The 26,920-nt window shown below is 35.3% G+C and overlaps 1 protein-coding gene across 3 annotated transcripts in view; it reads right to left on the bottom strand.

The window, feature by feature from the left end:
* The window catches only part of Spidr (scaffold protein involved in DNA repair), a 377,942-nt gene extending 351,910 nt beyond the window's left edge, over nt 1-26,032 (bottom strand). For all 3 annotated transcript variants that reach the window (XM_078017204.1, XM_040294081.2, XM_040294080.2), the window contains exon 1: nt 25,880-26,032. In XM_078017204.1, coding sequence (XP_077873330.1) covers nt 25,880-25,915 — 36 coding nt within the window. In that variant the 5' untranslated portion in view covers nt 25,916-26,032. The remainder of the gene's footprint in view (nt 1-25,879) is intronic.
* Nucleotides 26,033-26,920: the final 888 nt, after the last annotated feature.

A 26,920-nucleotide genomic window follows, 5' to 3' on the forward strand; every position in this document is an offset into this window, starting at 1 on the left:
CTTTATTTACAATTATTTGACATTTATTTTTTTAACAGTGATACATTCAGGAGAATTTAAACATTCATCCTTTTAAAGAAATACTGGAAGTTACAGGTTTCTTTAAGGTCGCTGAAGTAAATATTAGTACACAGAAAAAAAAACAACAACACCCAAAGCAATGGGAAAAAGCAAATAGTAAAATCTATAATTCCATAAAACTTTTCTTTGCTCAACTTGTTTTCTGTCACAGTTGGTCGTTTCAATTGTTTTCACCAGCTTTTTTATTTTCTTATCTCCATATTTTTTTTAATTTTTAAAAATTTTATTAGAATCAAGTCTTTAAGAAAATTCTGTCAAAGCACCAGCTGACCATAATGATACGAGACTGCAGAACTCAGAGACTACATCAAGACAAAAAAATGCAGACTTCAAAATGAAGTTTAGAAAAATCAACCCACAACAAATAGCAACAACAAATCTTGTTGGAGGGAAAATTATCATTTCCAGGGTTGCCACATTTTAATATTCACATCCAGTTATATACAGTTGTCATATCCAGTTGCAAAAAAATAAGAAAGTATAGTCCATATAGAATGTGTCCAGACAGTGATCTAATGAGACAAAGATGTTAAATCAATTGTCTTAAACATATGCAAAGAGCTAAATGAAACCATGGGCAGAACTCTAAAGGAAATCAAGAGCAGATAATGTCAATGTAACAAATAAGGCATTAACAGAAATTACAAAAATGAGCCAAGTGTAATGTAAATTTAAGAGCTAAAGTTTACTAGAGGGTTCACTGGCAAATTTGAAGAAAGAAGAATAATCAGTGAATTTGAAGACAGGCAAAAAGATTGTCCTTCCTAAGGGAGCAGAAAAAAAAATGAAGAGACATCAAAGATATACAGAATACTAAGTATACCATAATAAATATGATGAAAGTTCTAGAGGGAAAAGAGAAAGAATATTTGAAAAATCAATAGCCCCAAACTCAATAAACTCAGCTTATTCTGAGGAGGGCAAAGCCAACAAGATCCACACTGAGATTCATATTGCAATTAAACTGCCCAGAGCCTAAGACATAAAACAGAGAGAATCTTGAAATTAGCAAGAAAGAAATGATATAAAAAGTATCCTCAATGAGATTAATAGCAGATTTCTCATCCAGAAACCATGGAGGCCAACAGGCAATGAGACAGAATGTTTAGCATGCTAGCAAAGGGGGAAGGCATCAAACAAGAATTATTTATTTGACAAAACTATCTTTCAAAAATGAAACACAACAAGGCTCAATGGCACATGCCTGTAATCCCAGGTACTCTGGAGACTGAGGCAAAAGAGTTACTTAAACCCACAAGTTTGAGACCAGACTGAGCAACATACACACACACATGAGCACAAATAAAATGAAGCAGAAATTAAGACATTCCCAGATTGGAAGGAAGGAAAGAAGGAAGGAAGGAAGGAAGGAAGGAAGGAAGGAAGGGAAGGAGGGAGGGAAGGAAGGGGCGAGTGAACGAGAGCTGAGGGAGTTTATAACCAGCAGAATTTTCCTACAAGAAATGCTATAGGAAGCTGATAGACTGAAATGAATAGTGACTAACACAAAGCCATACATACAAAAAAGACGAACGTAAGTAAATTTTAAAGCCTGTACTATTCTGTTCTTTAATTCGTAACTCTTTTATCCTATACAATTTAAGAAGCAAATGCACAAACATAATTATGTCTGTTAATGAACGAATGATATATAGAGACACCATTAGTGAAAATAACATAAAGGATATGAAGCTGTATGGGAGCAGTATTTTTTGTGTTTTTCCAACTAAGATGGCATTGATCCAAACTAGATTGTTAGAGTTCAGTTGACTTCATATAAACCCCAGGGAAACAACTAAAGGAGAAAAATATCAAAAAGAAAGAGAAATGAGAATCAAAACAGTAGAGAAAACAAATTCTTACAAATGATAAAAGTAACAGAGAAATTAAGAAACAAAATGTTGTAAAATATACAGAAAATAAAAACAAAATTGTATTAATTCTTCCTTATAAGTAATTGAAATGTAAGTACATTAAACTGTTCACTTAAAACACAGAGATTGGTAGAATAGATTAAAAAAGCATGATATAACCATATGCTATCTATAAAAGGTTCACTTTTATGACTAAAACACAAAAAGGTTGGAAGTGAAAGGATAGAAAGATAATCCAAGCAAGCAGTAATTAATTATAGCTGGGATGGCTATACTAGTACCAGACAAATTAGAATGCAAGATAAAACACTGTTGAGACAAAGCAGAAAATGTTATTAAAAGAATCAAATCATAGTAAAGTTACAACATCTATAAATATATACACATCTAACAACATAGTCTCAGAATATATTAAACTAAAACAGAATTAAAAGAAAAACTTAACAGTTCTATAAAAATTAGACATTTTGATATCCTACTTTTACCAGTACACAAATAATTAGTAAGGCAATACAGGGCTTGAACACACTATAAACTCACTAAACCTCACAGACATATGGAACACTATTCAAACACAAAATAATGCACATTTATCTTAGATGTACAGAAAACATTTTGCAAGATAGACCAAAAAATGTTTCTCAATAAATTTTAAAATATTGATATCATATAAAGTGTCTTCTTTGACTAAAATGAAAATAGACATTAACACCAAAAGATAACTGGAATATTCACAAGTAAGTAGAAATTAGTCAACACCGCTTAATAACTCAAAGAATCAAAGAAGAATTTAAAATAAATTAGAAAACAAATTAGAAAATACTTGGGCTAGGGTTGTAGCTCAGTGGTAGAGCGCTTGCCTCGAATGCCTGGGTTTGGTGCCCAGCACCACATAAAAATAAACAAATAAAAATGAAGATATTGTGTACATCTACAATTAAAAAGAATATTTTTAAAAAATTAGAAAATATTTTCAGAAGAATGAAAATTTTAAAAATATACAAATTTATGGGAGGCAGTGCTCACACAAAAAAAATTATAGATACAAAAACCAAGATTAAAAAAGGTTCTAAATGAATAATCTAACCTTGCACCTTAAGGAACTAGTATTTTTAAAAAAAGAGCAAATTAATTCTAAAGATAGTATGGAAAAGAAAATAAAGATTAGAATAGAGACAAATGAAATAGATAAAAACAAGGCTGTTGGTTCTCTATAAAGACCCCCCCCCAAAAAAGCCTTTAACTAAATACAAGATTTATGTTACTAAAATAAGAAGCAGAAGTAGGGACACTACCAACAAACTTACAGAAATAAAAAGAATGAGAGTACCATAAAAAACTGAATAAAATTTAAAGCACCTAGATGAAATGGATGAATTCCTATGACCACAGAAACCATCAACAATGACTCAAGAAGAAAGAAAACATTTGACAGACCAATAACTAAGCGATTAAACTGATAACCAAAAAACCTCTGACAAAGAGAAGTGTAAAACCAGGTGATTTCAATAGTGAATTCCACCAAACATTTAAAGAAGTATTCTCAAACTCTTCCAAAAATTACAAAAATACTTCCTCTTTCTGAGACCAATGTACACTGACAGAAAAGATTTACAAATATTATCACAATAAAACTATAGACCAACTACTTATGAAAATAGATATTAAAACCTTCAACAAAATACTAGCAGGCCAAATCCAGCAACACACTGAGAGGATTATTACAGTTTGGATATGGTTTGAGTGTGTCTCCTAAAAGTTCATATGGTAGGGGTTTGCTCTCCATCATGACGGAGTTCAAGGAGTAGAAACGAGTTGGATCCAAAAAAAAAAGCTGGGATCTAAGGCAAGTTAATTAGATTACAGAGAGCATCACCCTTTTAAGAGATTAACATTGTTCTCGGGGAACCCCAGTTAGGTCCCGTAAGAGTGGGTTGTTATAAAAAGATGTGCTAGCTCCTGAATCTCTCTGGTTTCTGATATTACTTTCCTACACTACTACCATCATGATGCCATCTGCCAGAGGTTAAAGAGATGGGGCAGCCCAATCACGGACTTTTAGACTTCAAAACTAAATAAACTTCTTTTCTTTATAAAGTTTTCATCCTAAAGTGTTTTGTTATATCAATGGCAAACAAATTAAGAGACAAAGGATTATTTATCCTATGACTTGTGGGATTTTTCCAAGATATACCTAAATGTCTCAAAATGTGAAAATCAAACATTGTAATGGATCACAATAGTAGAACAAAGGGGAAAAATACACACAATCTACTAAGGCAGAAAAAAGCACATTAAAAATCCAACACTTGGGCTGGGATTGTGGCTCAGAGGTAGAGCGGCCACCTGGCGTTCAGGAAGCACTGGGTTCGATCCTCAGCACCACATAAAGTAAAATAAAGACATTGTGTCCACCTATAACTAAAAATTAAATATTAAAAAAAAACAACACTTTTCATGATAAAAACATTCAACAACTAGGAGTAAAGGGAATTTTTTTAAACTGATAAAAGGTTTCTCTGAAAAATTTCTCCCTAAAATCAAGAAGAAAATGGTGTCCACTTTTGACACTTCAATTAAACACTAATACTAATCAGAGCAATTTAGGCAAGAAAAAGAAAATAAAAGAAATAAAAGCAACCCAAAATTGAAAACAAGTAGTAAAATTATCTCTTTTTGCAGATGACATTGTATTATATACAGAAAACCCTTAAGGACCCACCAAAAAACTATTAGAGCTAATAAATAAATTTGGAAAAGTTGCAGGACACAAGATAAACATACAAAAATGAATTCTACTTCTCTTTACAGATTTGATTCAATCCCTATCAAAATCCCTACAACCTTTTTGGCAGAAATATAAAAGATGATCCTAAAATTCATATGAATTTCAAGGAGCCCTGAAATCCTAAAACAATCTTTAAAACGTTGGAAACTCGTATACCAATTTTAAAACTTACTAGAAGGCTACAATAGTCAAAGCATGTGGTACTAGTATAATGATAGACCTTTTCATCGTAACAGACTTCACAGTCCAGAGTTAAACACACAGATCAATGGCCAACTGATTCAACAAGAGTATAAAGACTATTCAATGGGAAAATTAACTCTAAAGAGATGGTACTAGGGACAACTACATTCCATATGGAAAAGAATATACAACATATATAGAAAATAATTCAAAATGGATCAAAGACCTACAAGGAACAGCTAAACCTCTATAATTCAGAAGAAAACAAGTGAACAAGTAGCCTTGGGTTAGACAATGTTTAAATAATTTCTTAAATGGGCACAAAAGTACAAGTAACCAAAGAAAAGATAAACTGGACTCCATTAAAGTTTGAAAGTTATGAGTTTCAAAGGATACTATGAAGACAGTAAAAAAGATAATCAGAATAATGGGAGAAAATATTTGTAAATAACTAATAAGGATCTAGAATATATTAAGAATTCCCACAATTCAACAATAAAAAGATGCTTAATATTATGAATCATTAGGGAAAAATGCTTATCAAAGCCACAATGAAATATCACTTCACAGTACTTCTCCATATATAACCCAAATAAATGAAAGCAGAGATTCAAACGGACACTCAGACACCCAGGTTCATAGTAGCACCATTCAAGATAGCCAAAAGATAGAAAACAATCCAAATATCTACCACTGGATAAACTGGTAAACAAAATGTGGAATGAAACACACACACACACAAATATTATTTAGTTTTAAAAAGGAATAGAATTCTGATACATGTTACCACATAGTGGACTGGTGGACTTTGAAAACATTAGGCTAAATAAAATTAGTCAGATACCAAAGGACAAACATTGTATGATTCCATTTATATGGGATTCCTGGAGTAGTCAAATTCATAGAGACAGAAAGAAGGATGGTGATGGCCAGGGGATAGGGAGGGAAGAATGGAAACTTGTTGCTTAATGAGCACAAAGTTTCAATATGAGATGAGGAAAAAGTTCTGGAGGTGGATGGCAGTGATGATTACATGACATTCTTAGTCCAGTTAGACTGCTATAACAAAATATCATAACAGGGTATCTTCTAGGCAGCAGAAATCTGTTTCTGACATCTCTGAAGGCTAGCAAGTCCAAGACTAAGATACTAACAGATTCGATGTCTGGTGAAGGCCCACTTTCTGAGTCACAGAAGGCAGTATGTTCACTGTGTCATCATGTGGCAGGAGTACAGGAGTCTTTGGAATCTTTTTGAAAGGCCACGAATCCCATTTTTAAGGTTTTCACCCTCATGACATAATCATTCCCAAAGATCCCACTTCCACGTACTATCACAACAAAGAATGAGTTTCAACATGTGAGTTTTGGGAGAGAAGCATTCAGTATAGGAAATGTGAATGTATAATAAATGCTTACAATGAATGCTACATAACTGTATACTTAAAGTAATAAAGTTTATGTTATTTATATTTTATCACAATATTTTAATGAAATATGAGGACTACATCAGAAATACCAGGGATGTTCTACATATCTAAGTTCTCAAAATGAAAATAAGAATCCTAAGAGAAGAAAGGTCCAGGAAATCTCCATTTTAAAATCATTATCTCTGGTGATTATTATACCATCAAAATTTGAGAATCATTGCTAAACATATTGAATTAGAAAACAACCTATATGGATAAACTAAACAAAAAGCATTCTTAGGATCAAACTCAAAATCACAAGTTTCTCTGCATGCTTAGACTTTCTCACTGGAGTGAAGTATACATTGTTGGGGTAAAAAAGTAAAAATATCACAGATTCTGGTAGGTTAAAAAAAATGTGAGCAAGAAACTTTTTTGCCTGACAATCCAGTGGTTTGTGACTATAAGAAGAAAATCCTCCATTAGGAAGAACAAAGGGTCTTAGGAAACTGCATTCAGGATTCTAAGTCCTATCACCTCAAACTTTTCCATCACTTAGTCTATTATTCAACCATGCTCAAGTCCCTATTATCTGAAAAGAAACATTTCTCCCTTGACCCCTTCTACCTGTTCCTTTCCATCCCCAGCAGACTTATACAGAGATTTGTCCACTCAGTTATCTGTTCTTCTAACCACAGCAACTTGATTTCTTGAACAATCTCACCATTGAAACTTTTTTCCCCTTGGCTACTTACAGATATACCTGTATATTAGTTACCTATATTTCCTTAATACGTAAATGACAAGAGCTGAACATCAAATTCAATAAGTTCTTCCATTCAAAGTGGAAGAACCAGTCAGAATGGTAATTATCAAGAATACAAGAAATAATAAGTGTTGTCAAGGATGTGGGGGGAAAGGTTCATGTCTACATTGCTGTTGGGACTGAAAATTGGTGCAACCACTCTGGAAAACAGTATAGATTCCTTAGAAAACTTGGAATGGAACCACCATTTGACCCAGCTATCCCATTCCTTGGTTTATACCCAAAGGACTAAAATCAGCATACCATAGTAACGCAACCACATCAATGTTTATAGCAGCTCAATTCACAATAGCTAAACTATGAAATCAACCTAGGTGCCCTTCAACAGATGAATGGATGAAGAAAATGTGGTATATACACAATGGAACATTACTCAGACTTAAAGAATCAAATCATGGCATTTGCCAGTAAATGGATGGTGCTGGAGAATATCATGCTAAGCAAAATAAGCCAATCACCCAAATCAAAAGTGTGAGGGGAGGTACTAGGGAAAAATGGAGGAACTTTGGGTAGGGCATAGAGAAGCTAGGGGGAGGGAGGGTGCTGAGGTGGGAAGGACAGTGGAATAAGTCAGATATTATCATCCTATGTGTGATTTTGCATTGTGTACAGACAGGAATAAGAAGTTGTGCTCCATTTTTATTCAATATGTGAAAATACTTCTGCTGGCATGTAAAACTAATTAGAACAAATTCAAAAATGAAGGACTTACATAGGTAATAAAGAGAAACTTTTTTAGATCTTGGTAAAACTATGGACAAAACTTGGGTAATAAGTGGGTTTCTCTCTCTTTTTTTTATAACTAGCAGTTGGATAGATAATATTATATCCTGCTTTTTTGAGTCATAATTTTTAAGAGATACAAAATGTAATCTAGAACTATACACACTGGACCAGTTTTCTTACAGTGACTTTTTAATAAATTGTATCTAGTATTATAGAACTTTCTCCATTATTCTTTTTAAAATATTTTTAGATGTTGATGGACCTTTATTTTATTCATTTATTTATATGTAGTGCTGAGAATTTGTCCCAGTGCTTCACACATGCTAGGCAAGTGCTTTACCACTGAGCCACAACTCCAGCCCTTAACATAAGAAAATAAGTAAAAAAGAGTTATCATTGTGAGGGGTAAAATATTTGATAGACTTATTTTCAAACAAGATATAATAAGGATGCAAATAGCTCAGGTTAGAATGATGTGACTAATTTGCACAACAGGTCGCTGATGTGATCACAGAAAACAAAACCACCAGCAAGCTGTCCGCATATCCTTGCACTAGCAGACATCAGGAGTGAACTCCCCAACTCCCACCTAGCACTCCCCACCTTAGTGCAGCCCTGAGTAAAAACAAGTAAACCTGACTGGTCCAAAGTCAGCCCCTGTGTGCACTTTTTTCAAAGACATACACATAGATTTGATTGGTTCTGGAGCCACCAAAGAGGAAATAACCTTATAAGGAAACTCAGGAACCATCCAAGAAGATCTAACCCCTATGAAGAACCAACCCTATGAAGAACAAGGGAACAACTTAAGTGCTAGGGAAATAAAAAAAAAAAAAAATACTTGCCTAACTGTTCTGGGTGTGCCTGCTCACCAGACATCAATCTTTTCCCCCTTTTGGTCTTTTTAGATATACATGAAAGTGGAGTGTATTGTGACATATACATGTATGGAGTATAACTCATTCTAATTAGGATCCCATTCTTTTCTGGGGGGTTGGTGGTACTGGGTATTGAACTCAGGGGCACTCAGCCACTAAGCCACATCCCCAGACCTATTTTTTGTATTTTATTTAAAGACAGGGTCTCACTGTGTTGCTTAGCACCTCACCATTGCTGAGGCTGAACTTGCGATTTTCCTGCCTCAGCCTCCCAAGCCACAGGATTACAGGCATGTACCACCATGTCCGGCCAGGAGCCCATTCTTGAGGCTGTACATGAAGTGGTTTCACTGGTTGTGTATTCATATATGAACACAGGAAAGTTATGTCCAATTCCTTCCACTGTCTTTTCTATTTCCATCCTCCTTCCCTTCATTCCTCTTTCTCTAATCAACAAACTCCATCCTTCCCCCTGCTGCTATTGTGTGTTAGCATCCACATATCAGAGAGCACATTCAGACTTTGGGTTTTGGGTCTGGCTTATCTCACTTAGCATGATAGTCTCCAGTTCCATCCATTTACCGGCAAATGCCATTATTTCATTATTTATGGCTGAATAATATTACATTGTGCATATATACCACACTTTCTTGATCCATTCATGTATTGAAGGGCACCTAGGTTGGTTCCATAGCTTGGCTATTGTGGATGGAGCTGGTATAAACATTGAAATCACTGTAGTATGCTGTAGTATTAAATCACTGTAGTATTAAGTCCTTTGGTATAAATCGAGGAGTGGGATAGCTGAGTCAAATGGTGGTTCCACTCTAAGTTTTCTGACAAGTCTCCATTACTAATTTCCAGAGTGTTTGCACCAATTTGAAGTCTCACCTCAATGTATGAGTGAACATTTTCCCCCACATCCTTGACAACACTTATTGTTCCTTCCATTTTCGATAATTGATATTTTGACTAGAGATGGAATCCCAGTATGGTTTTCATTTGCATTTCTCTAATTACTAGAGATATTGAACTTTTTTTTCATACGTATGTTGACCTATTCTATTTCTTCTTCTGTAAAGTGCCTATTCAGTTTCTTTGTCCATTTATTGACTGGGTTGTTTTTTGGGTGTTAAGTGCTTTGAGTTCTTTGTATATCCTGGAGATTAATGCTTTACCTGAAGTGCAAGTGGGTAAACATTTTCTCACATTCTTCAGGCTCTCGCTTCATGTTCTTAATTGTTTGTTGTAAAGAAGTTTTTAGTTTGATACTATCCCATTTATTGATTCTTGATTTCACTTCTAATGCTTTAGGAGTCTCATTGAGGAAATCAGTTCCTAAGCTGACATGATAGATAGTTGGGCCTACATTTTTTCTTGTCATCACACTGAAATACCTAAGTCCCTGATCCACTTTGAGTTGAGTTTTGTCTAGGGGTCCAATTTCATTCTACATATGGATTTCAGTTTTCCCATCACCATTTTTTAAAGAGGCTAACTTTTCTACATATGTATATGGTGCCTTTCAGATACCCAATCTTGTAAGACCTTCATTAAAGTTACGTTTTGCTACATTTCTATGCCGGAGTCTATTCTTTGGGTTTGGGCAGTTGAGTGCATTTCTTACATCCATTTTAATCCATTTCAAATATATCTATTGAATAAAATTACATGCCTGGCACCAAACTATAAACCTCATACAACTATTTTAATATTTTCCTACCCTGTTTGTATCTTCAGATTACATACATTTTTCATAATTTTAACCTTAATTTAAAAAGATACTGTGATTTTGCTCTTTCTGCTTATTTAAGATAGTAAAAAATTTTCTTCATATGAATGTTCTACTCTTTATAAGAATGGAAATTAAAACATAAATTTATGAAAAGCCAATAGAAATCTTATGTATATATTTTGTTCTAATTTTGATCTTATCAAAATAACGGATATTTAGATTATTATTATTAGATTTAGATTATTTAGATTATTATTAAAGGACACATCCATGGCATTAAATTTCAAGATAATATACCAATTTCTACTGATTTTTTAAACAAATATGATAAATATTTATAGAAAAATAATGGCAGAAAATACATCAAAATGGTTGTATTATCTCATTATGGGCTTGTAGGTAATATTTTCTGCTATATTCTTTATAGTGCCTCCCTAATGAATGTGTTACTTTTATAATCAAAAAAGAGCAATTTTTATAAAGATTTTAAGTAGCACATATTAAAATTCTCTATCTCCAGCTTAAGTTCTTGATGGAAAAAGGATATAAGTAAGTACTCCCTCTGCTTGTTATATAAAAATATTAAACACCTATAATCTACTGACTACTGCCCCAAAAGTCTATGGTTTATAATTTAAATTTAAATTGTGACTTAAGTCTATGATTTATTATTTAAGTTATGATTTAAATGAAAATTCTAAATCAAATTGTGTCAAAAGGCGATGATTCTTGGCCTATAAACTTCAGAGCAAATTTATAAAATATTTACAAACAACCTAAGCTTCATACTTTCCCCCCTAAATTTTTAAATCTAATTCTTCTATCACCAGACAGGAGTTGAATGATCCAAGGGATCAGTGAGACCTCCTCAACTTGACCCAGGGGAGTTCTTGACTTATGTCACTGGGTATTTCAGAATATGTCAGAAACAAGTCATAAGCACAGATTTATTAAAGAAAAGCAAAGCAAAGATATGCACACCCCAAAGGCAGGGTACAGATGCATTTGCCTCTCAGAGAAGACAAGTGAACGCCTCAATTCCAGTTGAACTGACTATATATAGGTTTTCCTGGGAAGAAATGTATAAGTTCCCAGGCAAGTTTTTGTGATAATTGAATCTGGGGTCAATCATTTGATATTTGGGGTTCAGAAACTTTCTTCTTGGTTAGGCAGTACAGTCACAAATCAGTTAGGCAGACATTGCCTAGGATTTTAATTTAGACACATTTAAACTGATTGTTTCTTTCCAGTTTATCTGGCCCACTGGAGGTTTTCTTCATCTAACTAGAGAGATAAACATGGTGATCACGTTCATAGTACTCAGTCTCCATCTTGTAAGGGTCTCTTTCTCCCTGAGAGCCCACCTATCTTACTTTCACCCAATTTTCTTCCATTTTCCCATATTTTTTCTCCCTCCATCTCAACCCATTATACCTTTTCTAACCATTAACCATGTTATAAAGTGAAGTTTTTGTATATTAATAGTACTACATTAAATTTAGTAGGCCTGGAATATCCCTAGCTTCAACCCCGTTCTAACTTATATTTTAATTAAGCTGAGTCACTTAAAACAAAATAGATGTTAGATGTGAGAAGACAGTGCAACAATGCCTTAAAAATCCCAAGAAAAACTGATCTCCCACCTAAATTCTTTTCCCAGTCAAACTATTGTGATCAAATATGGGAATAAAATTGTTAGGTAAATAGACATGAACAGGTGGGTAGAGGGAAGGACAAAGAAGGGCAGTAACTTACAAGAAGGAAATCAGATATATGTACAAGACCGTCCATGAGTTATAGGACTAGGAATCACAAGGAACCTTATCAAAGCATACAAGCATGTGGAAAATGGGAGCTGGTATGCCAGAAAACCAACTTAGCCATTCTACTTATAATCCCTTAAGGGAACTACTGTTTAAAGATCATGTCGTACCCAACCCTTGGAACCAGGAGGTTACAACCCTCCTGTTGTGAATGGATCATCAGGACCCTTACAAAAGAAAAATTTTCTGAGGTTCTATACAAACTGCTTAAGGGGAGAGGAAGAACACAAAACTAAAGTAAGAACTAAGGAACTCAAAACCCTTAAAACCCCTAGATTCTGTAAGACAGATACCATTCTCTACATGGCAGTTTGTACAGAGTCTACACTTTATGTTATCTTCATTTCTCACTTTTCTAATAACCTTCTTTCTATACTCTGTAACTTGCTTTAAATTCTCCCTGTAGGATTACAAGAACTGGTGGTCATGGATCCCTGCCACTGCTTTGGGTCTGCAGGCAGATCTTCTGTGCAATAAAATGACATTTTAAGGCATACAAAAACTAAGAAACTTTAACTCTCATGAAACTTTTATAAGAAAGAAAGAATATAACAAAGCAAAAGATGGAAAATTACATATTACCCAACTAGTAATGGGCCAAGAATTTTAAAAATTAAGTCTAGATAGATAGAGAATAATGCAAAGGAAAATATGTAGCAGTTACACAAGAAGGAAAAACAAAAATTAAAATTCTAAAAAGTGAAGATAAAGAAAAATTTGTAAAGTTGCCAGTGACAAATAACATATTATCTGCAGGGAATACCACTTTGAATGACAGGATTCTCCATCAGAAACTATGGAGGTCAGAAGGGAGCAGAGTTAAATATTTTTTAGTTCTTAAAGAACTGTCAACCAAGAATTCTACATTCAGTAATATAATTGCTCAGGAATCTAGGCAAAATTAAAGACATTTTCAGATTTTAAAAACCTGAAAATACATCACCTAATAAGATACACTCTTTGGTTAAAGGGCTGAGCACCATGCTACTTAGGAGACTAAGGCAGAAGAATGGCAAGGAGGCCAGCCTTGACAACTTAGCAAGATCCCATCTCAGAGTAAAAAATAAACAGGGCTGGGGATGCAGCTCAGAACAGAGCTCTTGCATGTGCAAGGCCCTGGGTTCAATCCCAATACTGCAGAGGGGGTAGGAGGATTGGTTAAAGGAAGTCTACAAACAGAAGGAAATGTTAAAAAAGAAAAAGTGTGGCAGTAAGTAGGAAATAGCAAAAACAGAAAGAGGAGAAATATAGATAAATATGAAAATTGTAACACCATCTGACACTCAAGATCATATATTTAAAACAAGGGAAAGTAAAAATATTGTGATATAATATGAAATATACCTGATCTTTGTCCCAGATTCCTGTGGTAAAACTTCTAAAAACTGAAAAAATTTCCTGAGTGATAGGAAGGTCTTTGTTACTCCTAATGAGCTCTTTTGATCTACCCACTTAATGCAAATAAGATTACCTGGCCTGTAGATAGTCTCAGATGACACCAATCAACAAAAGACCCAGTAACCAATGCTAAGTGGGTTGAAACATGCAGCCCCACCCACTGACATCTGGTAAGGAGGTTGAGAGGCAGGAGAATTAGCTCTATAAAAATTCTTAAAAGCCAGGTGTGATACTGCATGCCTGCAATCCCAGCAACTCACTTGTAAACTCAGGAGGGTAAGGAAGGATAATGGCAAGTTACCCCCCCCTCCTTTTTTGGTGCATATAATTATACATAATGGTTGGATTCATTGTTACATATTCATATATGCAAATGATAATAACAATATAATTTGGCTAATATGGCAAGAAAAGTTTTGAGGTGATCCTGGACAACTTAGTAGAAACCCTGTCACAAAATAAAAAGGCCTGGAATGTAGCTCAGTAGGAGAATATCCCTAGGTTCAATCCCCAGTATCACCAATGAAGGGGGAAAAAAAAAAAACAAGATTTGATGAACTCCTAAAAACAGGAAGTGCTAGGTGTTTCAGAGGGTGTGGAAATTCCAAGTACGCCTCCTCCCATACCTCACCTTATCCATCTCTTCATCTGGCTGTTTATTTGTATCCTTCGCAATATCCTTCATAATAAGCCAGTAAACATAAGTAAATTGTTTCCCTGAGCAACACTACCAAACTAACTGCACTTAATGAGAAGGTCATGGGGAACTCTGGTTTGTAGCCCATCTATCATAGGTATAAAATGGCAACCTACTACTTGCTATTGGTGACTGAAGTAAGGGCAGTGTTATGAGACTGAGCACTTGACAAGTGATCTTGAGACAGGAATTTGGGAATAAAAAGAAGAGATACTGAATCCGAAATGAAGTGTCCATAAACCATTGAAACACAGGAAACTTCCATGAACCATCAAAATGCAAAAAGTACCCATGAACTACTGTAACCTTAACCTACCCTCTTAAAATATGAGGACAAGGCACAAGCTCAGGGAAAATTGGCACAAATTTGTGTAGCTCCACCTGGCTCCTCCTCTAGTTCAGCCCTAGCAACCATTGCTCTATAAATATTAACACCCACACTAAGATGTTACTCTCTCTCTCTTGAATGAATGTTCCTTACTTTTCCCCAAAGGCAACTAGGCAACTCCTAAGTCCACCAGGTGTTCTCCCTTGAATATTTATCTTTCCTAAATAAACCTCTGACTATGCCTTTGTTGCTGAAATTGTTTTTCCATCACATATGCCAAGAGCCCTGCTGGTCCTAAGTTCCCCCTTCTCTCTGGGAACTCCTGGGATCCTTCTTCAGAGACATCTCTTCTTCTGTAATAATTCAACCCAACCTCTAATTAGACTATAGGAAAACTAGTTAGAATCCACTGGAAAATTGCTTAGTTTGTGGAGGTAAAAGCCTTCACACATCTAGTCATATATGTATTCTATGTTAGGGTAAGAATAAGTACATTTTTATAGGTACCTAAATGAAAAGTGAAGTTTCTACACTTCACATTATGTGATAAAATGCTGCATATGTAGACTACGATGTTATATATACATATTGTATTATTTAAGAAAACTATCAAAAGATAAAAAACAACCAAAAAAAAACTATGAATAAGTTAAGATGGAATCCTAAACTGATTTAAGTCATCTCTAGGAAGGCTAGAAAAGAGACACAGGAAAGAAATCAGAGGTGGACAAAATAACAAAATGACAGACTAGCACTAACAACATCAATATTTATTTTAAATGCCCTACATACATCCATTAAAAGAGATTATATATCCAATTCTCCCACCACCCAGGCTACTTCTGGGGTTGCTGCTGATATCCACCCTTCTTTCTTCGGTACTATCCCCAACCTCTAGCTATACTTTGGGACAGACAACCAATTTGTCCTTTATCTCCTGCTGAAAGTGGTATTTCCCCCTTCAGGGAGGAAGTAACACTGCTTCTGCTTGACTTCTGGTTTTGTTTTTTTGTTTAGTTTTTTGATTTTCTGCTTTTGATAATTGGAATTTTGTGTTTAAGAGGTCCAATTTTGTCGGCTTCTGAGTGAGCCACTTTCCTGCTTGCCTAAGTTTATACACCACTGGCCTAAGGAGTACCTGTTTATCCATCTTTTGTTCCCTTACTTCATAAATATTTTGGTCCCAGGTTTTCAGAAAACTGCTGTGTAAAATAGGAAGAAACAATCCTTATGGGTATTATTTGTGAAAAGAACTTCAAAGTGCCTTCACCAGAAGCTGTGGAGCTTGCAGTTGTATTATTCTCACTGGAGAAAAACAACAATTTTGCACTGCAAAGATGTTCTGGTACTTCTCTACAATTATTGTTAAGTGATTCCTTGAAATATCATTGAACTCCAAAATGAACTATGCCTCTATTTGGGTTTAATGAAATTTCTACTGTTGCTGAAATTTGCAAATAACATGTTTACCTTTTCCAAAGAAAGATCTGCTAGTGAGAGGAAATGATTTTATTATGGTTTATAAATTAACAAATGGAATGTTTAATTTTATTAAAAAAAAAGAATAGTCTACAAAGTGGACCATCTGTGTACTGATTCTTAACACAATGAGTAATCTTCAGTTATGGCCAGGATGGTGGGCTACTTGTAATTCCACCAGAGGCTGTGGCAGGACTACCTCAAGTTGGAAGCCAGCTTCAGCAATTTAGTGAGAAACTCAGCAACTTAGCAAGACCTTGTCTCAAATTAAAAAACAAGGACTAGGATATAACTCAGTAGTAAAGTGCACCTGGGTTTAATTCCCAGTACCAAAGCAAAACAAAAACTCATGAAAGAAAAAGAGAGATTTTAGAACAAATAATAATTTAAAAAACCAAAATATACAATGTTTAGAAGAAACTTACTTCAAATTCAATACTATAAGAAGGATAAAAATAAAAGAATGGAAAAGAAAAACACCAAGAAAACACTCATCAGAAACAAAAATAAAAAACAGGAAGGAAGGACTATATTACTACTTGATAAAGTAGATTTCAGAGCAAAAAATGATCACTAAAAACAAAAAGGGACATTACATAATGATGTATTCACCAGAAGACCTAACAATATTGTATGGATACCAAACACAGACTCTCAAAATACATAAGACAAAACTGACAGAGTTGAAATTTTTTTAAAAAATCCATAATTAAATTATAGTTGAGAATTTCAACCTCTCTCCACTGCTGGCAATGGACAGAACTAATAGGCAGAAAATAGGCAAGGTTATATAAGATCTGAACAAAATCACTCAGTAGTATCTTATTGACAGAGAATACTCTACCCAACAACAAAATATATATTACTTTTTACAAACTCAAATGGAACATTCACCCAGCTAACGCATATCTTGAGCAATAAAACAAACCTAAACAACTACACAAGTAATATCTGAGTGTGTTGTTGGATCATAAAGAAATTAAACTAAAAATTCATAGAAGGAAGACAACAGTAAACAGGAATATTAAAGAACAAGCTTCAAAGAAAGTCTCAAAGAGAAATCTTAATATACACAAAACTAAATATAAAAGAAAACACCATTTACCAAAATTCATGGGGTGCAACAAAAGCGGAAATGAGAGAGTAATTCACAGCAGTAAAAGACAAGCAGTATTAAAAGACAAGTCAAATAAATAATCAAAATTCCAACCTCAAGAAACCAGACGTAGGGCTGAGGTTGTGGTTCAGCAGTATTCACCTAGGACATGTGAGGCCCTGTGTTTGATCCTCGGCACCACATAAAAATGAAATTTTTTAAAAAAGGTATTTTTTTAAAAAACCAGAAATACAAAAAAATTCATAAACCAAGCAGAAGGAAAGAAATAATAAAAGAGCAGAAATCAAGTACATTGATAACAGGAAAATAATTTTAAAAATGAATAAAACAAAACCTCAGTCTTCAAAAAGGTTAAGTACAACTAGTAAACTTTTAGGAAGATTGACAAAAACAGAAACATAAAAAACACAAATCATCCACATGAGTATGAAAAAGAAGTTCTCATCATAAATCCTGTAGCCAGGAAAAAGAAACTGAAGTTTAAAAGCCCCTGAAAATAAATCTCCAGGCCCAAATGACTTCATTATAGAATTATGCCAAATTTCAACAAAGAATTAACACCAATTTTATACAATATCTTCCAGAAAATAGACAAGGAGAAATACTTTCCAGCCATTTTAGGAAACTAGTGTTACTGATACTATAAGCAAACAAAGATAGCAACAAAAACAAAAATAAACAATAACAATAATATCTTTCATAAACATAAATGACAGATTCTCAACAAAAAATCAGCAAAAGGAATTGAACAATATCTAAAAAATACTATGCATCAAGAGCAAAGAAGATTTATTTCAAGTGTAAAAGCCTGGTTCAACACTCAAAACTTAACCAATGCAATCCAACATGCTAAAAGGAAAAGTTTAATCAATTAAAACGGAACTGATGTAACAAAGTCCAATAACCACCTATGATAAAACTATCAGCAAACTACAAATAAAGGTAAATATCATCAACTTTAATAAAGAGTACTACTATACAATGAACGCTTGGTATGCCTTCTAAACTCGTAGTAAAACTAATCTTCAGTGTGATAATATATGAAGGTAGCGTCTATAGGAACTGATCAAGTCATGAGGTTAAGCTATAATGATCAGGATTAGTGCCCTTAAAAATAGTCCCAGAGAGCTCCCTCACCTCTTCTACCACATGAGGACCTGAAGGCAGTCATCTATAAATAAGAAAGTGGGTCCTCACCAAACACCAAGTTAGTAGCACCTTGACTTTGGAGTTCTCAGCCTTCAGAACTGAAACACAAATTTCTGTTGTTATTAAGTTACTCCATTTTTATATTTGTTAAAGCTGTCCCAAGAATCTATTTTGTATTGCTATAACAAAAATGCTAAATAAGAAGATTTTTTACTTATGATTCTGATGCCTGAAAGATCCAAACTGCATGACATCAATATGATATCACAACCTGGCAGAGAAGCGTAACGGGAAATAGTCACATATAGAAGAGAGCAAGTATGTAGGGGTAGCCTTGCTATGACAATCCACTCTTTTGAGACAGCATTAATCCATTCATGAGGATTAAGCACTCATGACCAAATTACCTTTCATTATGCTCTACCCCAAGATTCCACCACCTCAGTGCTGCCACACAAGGGACCAAGCTTCTAGCACATGAACCTCTAGGTGAAAAACTCCAATCACATTAAACCCTTAGCAACACGATCTATCAAAAACCCTACAGCCAACATACTTAACTACAAAAGAATAAATCCCTTTCTCCTAGGACCAATAATAGGTAAGGACATTTTCTCTCACCATTCAATTTGACATAATGCTGTTCTAGCCACTGCAGTAAGGCAGAAACATAGGATGAAGTGAATGCAAAGGCATTCTGATTGAAAAAAAATAAACTAATTCTATTTACAGATGACCCAACATCAAAAATGTCAAAGAATACTATAAGTTACATGAACAACTAAATGCCAACAAATTAGACAACTACAATGAAATGAACAAATTCCTGGAAAGATACAAACTAGTAAAACTGACTGAAGTAGAAAGAAAATGAATAGGCCTATAACAAACAGATTGAGTTAGTAATCTAAAAACTACTCACAAAGACTGAGGTTCAGATGGCTATAAGGGTGATGTATAACAGACATTTTAAAAAGCTTTAATACCAGTTTTTCAAGAACTATTCCAAAATGTACTAGAGGAAAGACTTCCTAATTGATACCATCATTATCCCAATGACAAAACAAAAAAAATAACAAGAATAAAGACAGTACTGCTTTATGAATATAGATGCAAAAATCCTCAACAAAATACTAGCAAACTGAATCCAACAATATATAAAGAGTTATACACCATGACCAATAGATATTTTCCCCAGGAATGTAAGATTAATGTAACATCCAAAATTCAATCAATGTAACATATATCACTAACAAGATAAAGAATGAAAATCTCAACAGATGCAAGAAAAGTGGGACTAGAGGTATAGCTCTGGGGTAGAGCATGTGTTTAGCTCTGGTTTCAATTCCAGGAGGTAGGGGGACAGGAGACCAAAAAAAAAAAAAAAAAAAAACTCTCAACATACTAGCAATTGAAGAGCATTTCCTCAACCTGATAAGGAATATCTACAAAGAACTCAAATATAGCATCATACAAAACAGTGAAACACTGACTGCTTTATTCCCAAAGAATGTCAACTGTTCCCACTATAAATATTTAATATTGTACCAGTTTCCTAGTCATGGCAATTAGGCAAGGAGAAGAAATAAAACACCTAGATTGAAAAAAGGCAAAATTATCTCTACTCAGTTGATACAATTTTTTAATGTAAGAAATCCTAAGAAAAATACACACAATTAGAACTAAGAAATGAGTTCAACCAAGTTGCAAAATACAATCTCAATATTTTAAAAAATGTATAATTGTATTTACATATGTAATTAGCAATAATTATAAAAAAAGTAAAATTTTCAAAAACTGCATCAAAAATAATAAAATATTTAGGAATAAATCTGATGAAAGTAAAAGACTTTTATGCTGAAAACTATAAAATATAGATCAAAGAAACAAGGAAGAGCTAAATAAACAGAAAGACAATCTGTATTCATGGATTAAAGAACCTAATATTAAGATGGTAATACTCTCCGATTCATCTTCACATCTAACTAAATCAAAATCCCAGACAGCTTTTTGAAGAAATTGACAAACTTATGTTATTCAAATGGAAATGCAAGAAAGTCACAAGAATAAAACAATCTATAAACAAAATAGAAACTCAAATTTCCTGATTCCAAATTTTACTATGAAGCCACAATAATTAACTAAATGTAGTATTGTCTCTGGACACAAATCAATGAAATAGACATCAATAAGATAGAAACCAATATCCAGCAATAAATTCTTAATTTATGGTCAAGTGATTTAAGTGAGGGTTGCCAAGACAAGTTAATCAAGGAAAGGGCAGTCTTTTGAACAAATAGCACTGAGACAACTAGATATCCACATGCACAAGGCTTCGAAATTAGATGCTTAACTCACACTATATACAAAAATTAACTCAAAATGAAACAGATATAAATTTTAAAGCTAAAATCATAAAACTCTTTGAAGAAAACAGTAATAAATCTGCATCACCTTGGTTTAAGCAATGATTTCTTAGATATGACACCAAAAGCACAAGCAACAAAAGAAAAAAATAAAAGAGACACCATCAAAATTTTAAAACCTTTAAAATGCTTCAAATGATACCATCAACAAAATGAAAACTGAGCTAGTTGTGGCTAAGTGGTAGAGTATTCACCTAGCATGCATGAGGCACTGGATTCAATCCTCAACACCACATAAATATAAAATAAAGATATTGTGTCCATCTAAAACTAAAAAATAAATATTTTTTTTTAAAAAGAAAAGAAATGAAAACCCATAGAATGGGAGAGAATGTTGACAAATCATTGTGTGATAGGGGAAATGTATACAGAATTTATAAGGAATTCTTACAATTTGGCAATAAAAAGAACTTGTAAATTTATAAGAGTTATAGTCACACAACTCAACAAATAACAACAGTCAGTGTTCTGTTTTAGTTAGCTTTTTCATCACTGTGACCAAAAGACCTGACAAGAACAACTAGAGAAGGAAGTTTCTTTTGGTTCACGGTTTCCAAGGTTCAGTCCATGATCAGCCAACTCCATACCTCTGAATCACACAGTGTGGCAAAACATCATGGCAGAAGAGCAGGGCAGAGGAAAGCAGTTCAGGACACAAAAAACAGGAAACAGAGAGCTCTGCTCACCAGGGATCAAATATAAACCCCAAAGGCACACCCCCAGTGACCTGTCTCCTGCAGTCCCACCTTACCCACCTGCAGTTACTGACCAGTTAATCCCCAGCAGTGGATTAATGCATTGATTAGATTAAGGCTCTCATAACCCAATCATTTCACCTCTGAATTTTCTGTCATTGTTTCACACGTAACAGAGTGCTCACAAAGATATAGAGAAATGAGAATCCTCATTCCTTGTTGGTGAGACTATAAAATGGTGCGATTACTTCTGAAAACACTTTGGCAGTACCTCAAAATTTAAACATAAGAGCTATTATATAACCAGAAATTCTGCTAAAGAAAAACTTAGATATTTAAAACAAATGTTTAAACTAGAATTATTCCTAACAGCCTAAGGGTAGATATAATCCAAATATCTATTAACTGATGAGTGGATTTTTAAAATGTGGTATGTCCATATAATGGAATGTTATTCAGCCATAAGGAACAAAGTACTAATAGATGCATAACACAGACAAACCATTATTCTAAATGACAGAAGCCAATTACAAACAGACCTCATGCTAGATGATTCACTTTCTATGAAACATCCAGAAAGGCAAATCCACAGATAGGAAGTAGCTCAGTGGCTGCTGCTGGAGGATGAGGGAAAAACCAATGGGGAATGGCTGCTAATACGAGTGTGGTTTATTTTGGGGATGATAAAAGTAATAATTTTGAATATTCATATAACCAAATATATTAAAAACACTGGAATATACATTTTAAAAGGATGAATTATATTATGAAACTGAATCACAAGCCAGTGGGACTATAAAATTATATAGCCATTCTGGAAAAGCTTACATGTTTCTTATAAAACTAAACATCTAATTACTATACAACTCAATGATTACATATTTGGGTATTTATCTCAGAGAAATTAACTTATGTTCATACAAAAACCCATCCATAATGTTCAGAGCAACTTTATTTGCAATAGTCCAACACAAAACAACCAGATAATTTTTCAATACAGAAAAGTTAAGCCAAACTTGGTGTATCCATTCCACAGAATTATAGAATTATACTCAGTAATAAAAAGAAACTACTGATATGCAAAACTTGGATAAGTCTCTAGGGTTTTATGCTGAGTAGAAAAAAATCAAGAGGTTACATACAATATGATTTCATTTACATTTTTGAAATAACAATTTTTTTTTAATGGTGACAACGGATTAGTGGTTGCCAGAAATGAAGGGAGAGTTACTGGAAGTGAATGCTGGGATTATAAAAGGGATCCTCATGTTCTTTGAGCTGTTTAGTATCTTAAATGTTGTGGCAGAAATAAGAACTTACCCATATAATACAAGTGTACAGAACTGCTATCGTCTGAATGTTTTCTCCCCCTTCTCAGTCCATATGTTGAAACTCTAACCCCTAAAGTGATGATATGAGGTGGTGGGGACTTTGGTAGGTGGTCAGATGGTATGGGATTAGTGTCCTAAAAAGAGTTCCTCACCTTTCTACTACATGAGGATAAGATGACTGTCTAGCAACCAGAAAATGGGCCCTCTCCAGAATGAAAAGGGTCATTGCTTCCATCTAGCATTGCCCAGTCCCCATTAACTGAGATAAATTCCTGTTATTTATAAGTCACTCCATCTATGGTAGTTTGTTATAGCAGCACAAACACACAAAGACAAAACTAAATACACATACACATAAACACAAATCTTGGAAAACCTAAGTTAATTGGACTGAATTGTGAATATACTGATGATTATAGTGTACAAAAGTTTTGTAAAATGTCAACATCAGGGAAAAGTAGGTAAAGGATACCTAAGATCTCTATTATTTCTTATGGCTGTATGTAAGTCTATATCTTAATAAAGAAAATTTTCATACCATTTTATCTATCTGTGAACATATATTATTTTGGTTAAAAAGAAAATATGGTTTTCCTATAAATGGTATATTTTGTGTGAAGTACATGACAATAGAAAGTCCCACAATAAAGTTCTCTCTTTTCCTTCCATTTGAAGGATGACAACATCAAAACTAAAATATCAATACTAAATAGTCTAAATTCTGTTAAGTAAATCATCCGATAAGATTACCAAAGCCCTAAATTGGAACCATAACATACTCCTACCAAATTAACTGAGAGAATTTTCTTACACCAGTGAAAATTTTTAAAACTAAATCCTCTTCCTATTCCTTGTTCACAAGATGAAAGAAGGCAATTCCAGGAAAATCTAGAAGCAAAGTAATAGAGGATGTAAAATATTATTGTCCTCATATTAATAATTTTGTCAATATCAGATGATTTTATTAATGGTTTTCATTTCATTAACATATATGGAGTATATGTATGCTCAGCACATCACTCCATGCATTCTTATTATTTAATTCTGATACCCTACAAAACAGGTATCATGTCCATTTTACAAAGTCACTACAACTTAGAAATGGTAAGTATATCTAAGTTGGTAAGCAATGAGTCAGGACTTTCTCCCACGAATGCCTAATTCTTGAAATGAGGACTCTAGTCATTGATTCTCCATTATCACACTTTAACAAAAGTGCCCATCAATAATTATCAATAACTCTTCCCACACAAGGGCACCACCAGTGAGTTTCTGCTTTGCCTTTTAGTACCTGGGAATTCACTGGGACTTAAGTCTCAAGCCCACTCACTGTATCAGAATCATTAGATCATTAGCCCCCTCCTAATCATGGCACCTCTCCTGCCATTCTTCACTCTATGGCCAATTGCTTCAGTGTTGCCTTTTGAGCACTAAGACTCCCATCCTTCTATGAACTTAATTTCCCAATCACCAATCCCTGAGGTTACTGCAAAAATGATCCAAACTAAGGGCAGCTCCCTCCATATTTTCTTATCACATGTCCTTGGTCACTAGCCCTCTCCTCTCACACATACTTACAGACATTCATGTAAATACCTATACACAATCACACACTTCCATACCCACACTTCTCTTCAACCCTCCATCTTAGCCTCATAGCTCAAGCTGTTACACCTTCCTAAAGGTAAAATATCAACTGCCAATGAAAATCAGCCAATCTCCCCCAAATTGAGCTCTCCTTTTTTGTATCTCAGAATGTTCCTATTCTCTAAAACCAATACCATCAAGTTTTATATGTCTTGAAAATCTGAATAAATGATGGCAATTAGAAAAATCTTTGGCTTTTAGAGAATACCATTTCAAATAGTGTACACCAGTGATACCTAACAGAACTTGCTGCAATGACATAAATGTTATGTATTGTGCTGGATACCCAGAAGCCTCTGACAACATGTAGTTACTGTGCACTTGAAATGTGGCTAGTGGCTGGGTGTAGTGGTGCAGGCCTACAATCCCAAGTACTGGAGGCTGAGGCAAATTACACACACTAGCCTAGGCAACTAAGACCCTATGTCAAAATAAAAAAATAAAAAGGATTGGGAATGTAGCTCCTCCATCCCCAGTTTGGCAAAATACAATAAAATATAGAACATGTCAGGAAGACAGCAAGGGGAAATAAATGAGCAGTTGTAAAGACTAAAAAGATTAGGATAGCAACATCAGGGACACTCCAAAAGCAGGTGGCAAAAAATCAACACTATGACCACCACAACTGATAGAATAAAAACGATGTACTCATGAATGCAGTTGCAATCATTTCACATATCGTGCCTGTTACATAGTTGCTACACACCTACTTCGTGCCTACAAACTGTGCAGGGCGCTGGAATACAGACTGGAAGCACTTAACTCCAGATTCCTCTCCCACTGGCAGAAAGAGAAAGTTTCAGAGGAAATTTAGGAACGTCAAGAAAAGTAGCAACACGAAAAACTGGCAGACACATGCCCATATCCACTGCTGTCTTGGTGCGTTCGTTATAGGAATGAATCAAAAAAAATTTTTAAAAAGAACTTCTAGACACCAGGGAGGGAGAATATATCTCACTCACTAATTCCCATCTCAAGCCCCAGAAGCCCACTCCGTCACGCCCACCTCTGCCACCCTCACCTTTCCCACAACAGGATTAGCGCACACAACCCGGGCAGAAGACCGACCTGGGGGCGGCGGCGGCACCCGCACGCAGACCCGCCCGCCGCGGCCTCGCCCGGGCTCCAGCTCGCAGGCTGGAGTGCCCGCCAGCCACAGCGCCCACCCTCCAGCCCGACCAACCGGCGTTCATGCCTGCTGAGGACTAAACCGAGCTGCCACCGCGGGCCAGCGCTTCCCCCTAGCCACACGCGAAACCGCACGGTCTCAACTCCCGCCCCACCGCGCACCTTGTGACTGCGAGGGCGGCCGCCGCCGCGAGGCATCTCCACGCGCGCCGCCTCCCTCCTCTCGCTGGTACCGCCCCCCCGGAAGGCGCGCGCGCAGGTTCCCAGTCGGCACGCCTCACTGCGCGCTGCGATTGGAGGGCGTTCGAGCGCAGGGCGGGGCTTCCTGGCGTCCCGGCGCTTTCCGGGGAGCTACTGGGCGTCCGGCAGAGGTACTTTATTTCGGGAGGGGGCAGCGTTGGCGGCGCTGCCTCTCGAACTTCCTCCCCAGCTCTGGGTCCCAAGCGTCTGGAGCCCGTCGTTGGCGAACCGCTGCGCTCACCGTTGGGTTCCTTAGAAGAGAGCTTGCAGACAGGATCGTGCAGTGTTGTCTTACGAACTGTGTTGTCTGGCCAAAACTGACCTTAAGTAAAAATAAAATGAAAACCCCAAGTAAGCTGTGCCTTGAATGATCATTCTTAAGGAGCAGCTGTAGCTGTTAGTGTATTGGAGAAAGGAGGGGTGTTATTTCCCGATATATTGGGGCGAGGGAAAGAAACAACTTCCAGATATTAAAGAATAGAGAATCTTAAATTTATGAGACGTCAGAATCAAAGAGACTTGTTAAAACACGGACCGCTGGATTTCCCGAGTCCTGTGGGTCTGGCATAGGGCCATAGAACTTGTAGATTTCTAACAAGTTCCCAGATGCTGTTCCAGGGATCACTCTAGAAGCGAATACACTTGTGTCTCAACACTTTCAGAAATAGTCTTGAAACTAAACACAATGGGAAGAAGGCCTGAGACTGAGTAAAAACAAAATTAGGTTTGTTTAAAGTCTGAATAGGAAGATTCTGTAAAGAAGTTATTCGTTGTAGAAAAAACTAAATTGATAATTTTTAAAAATTGAGAAAGTGTCTGCCTAGGGAGGAGGAAAGGATTCTTAGAAAGTTGTATTCTCAAATGGGACATAACTTCCCTATGTTCATATATGAATATGCCACCAGTGAAACTCCACATCATGCACAACCACAAGAATGGGATCCTAGTTACAAGTATGTATGT

This window comes from Ictidomys tridecemlineatus, chromosome 7 (genome assembly GCF_052094955.1).
Source record: "Ictidomys tridecemlineatus isolate mIctTri1 chromosome 7, mIctTri1.hap1, whole genome shotgun sequence".
In the NCBI taxonomy this organism is placed as follows: domain Eukaryota; kingdom Metazoa; phylum Chordata; class Mammalia; order Rodentia; family Sciuridae; genus Ictidomys; species Ictidomys tridecemlineatus.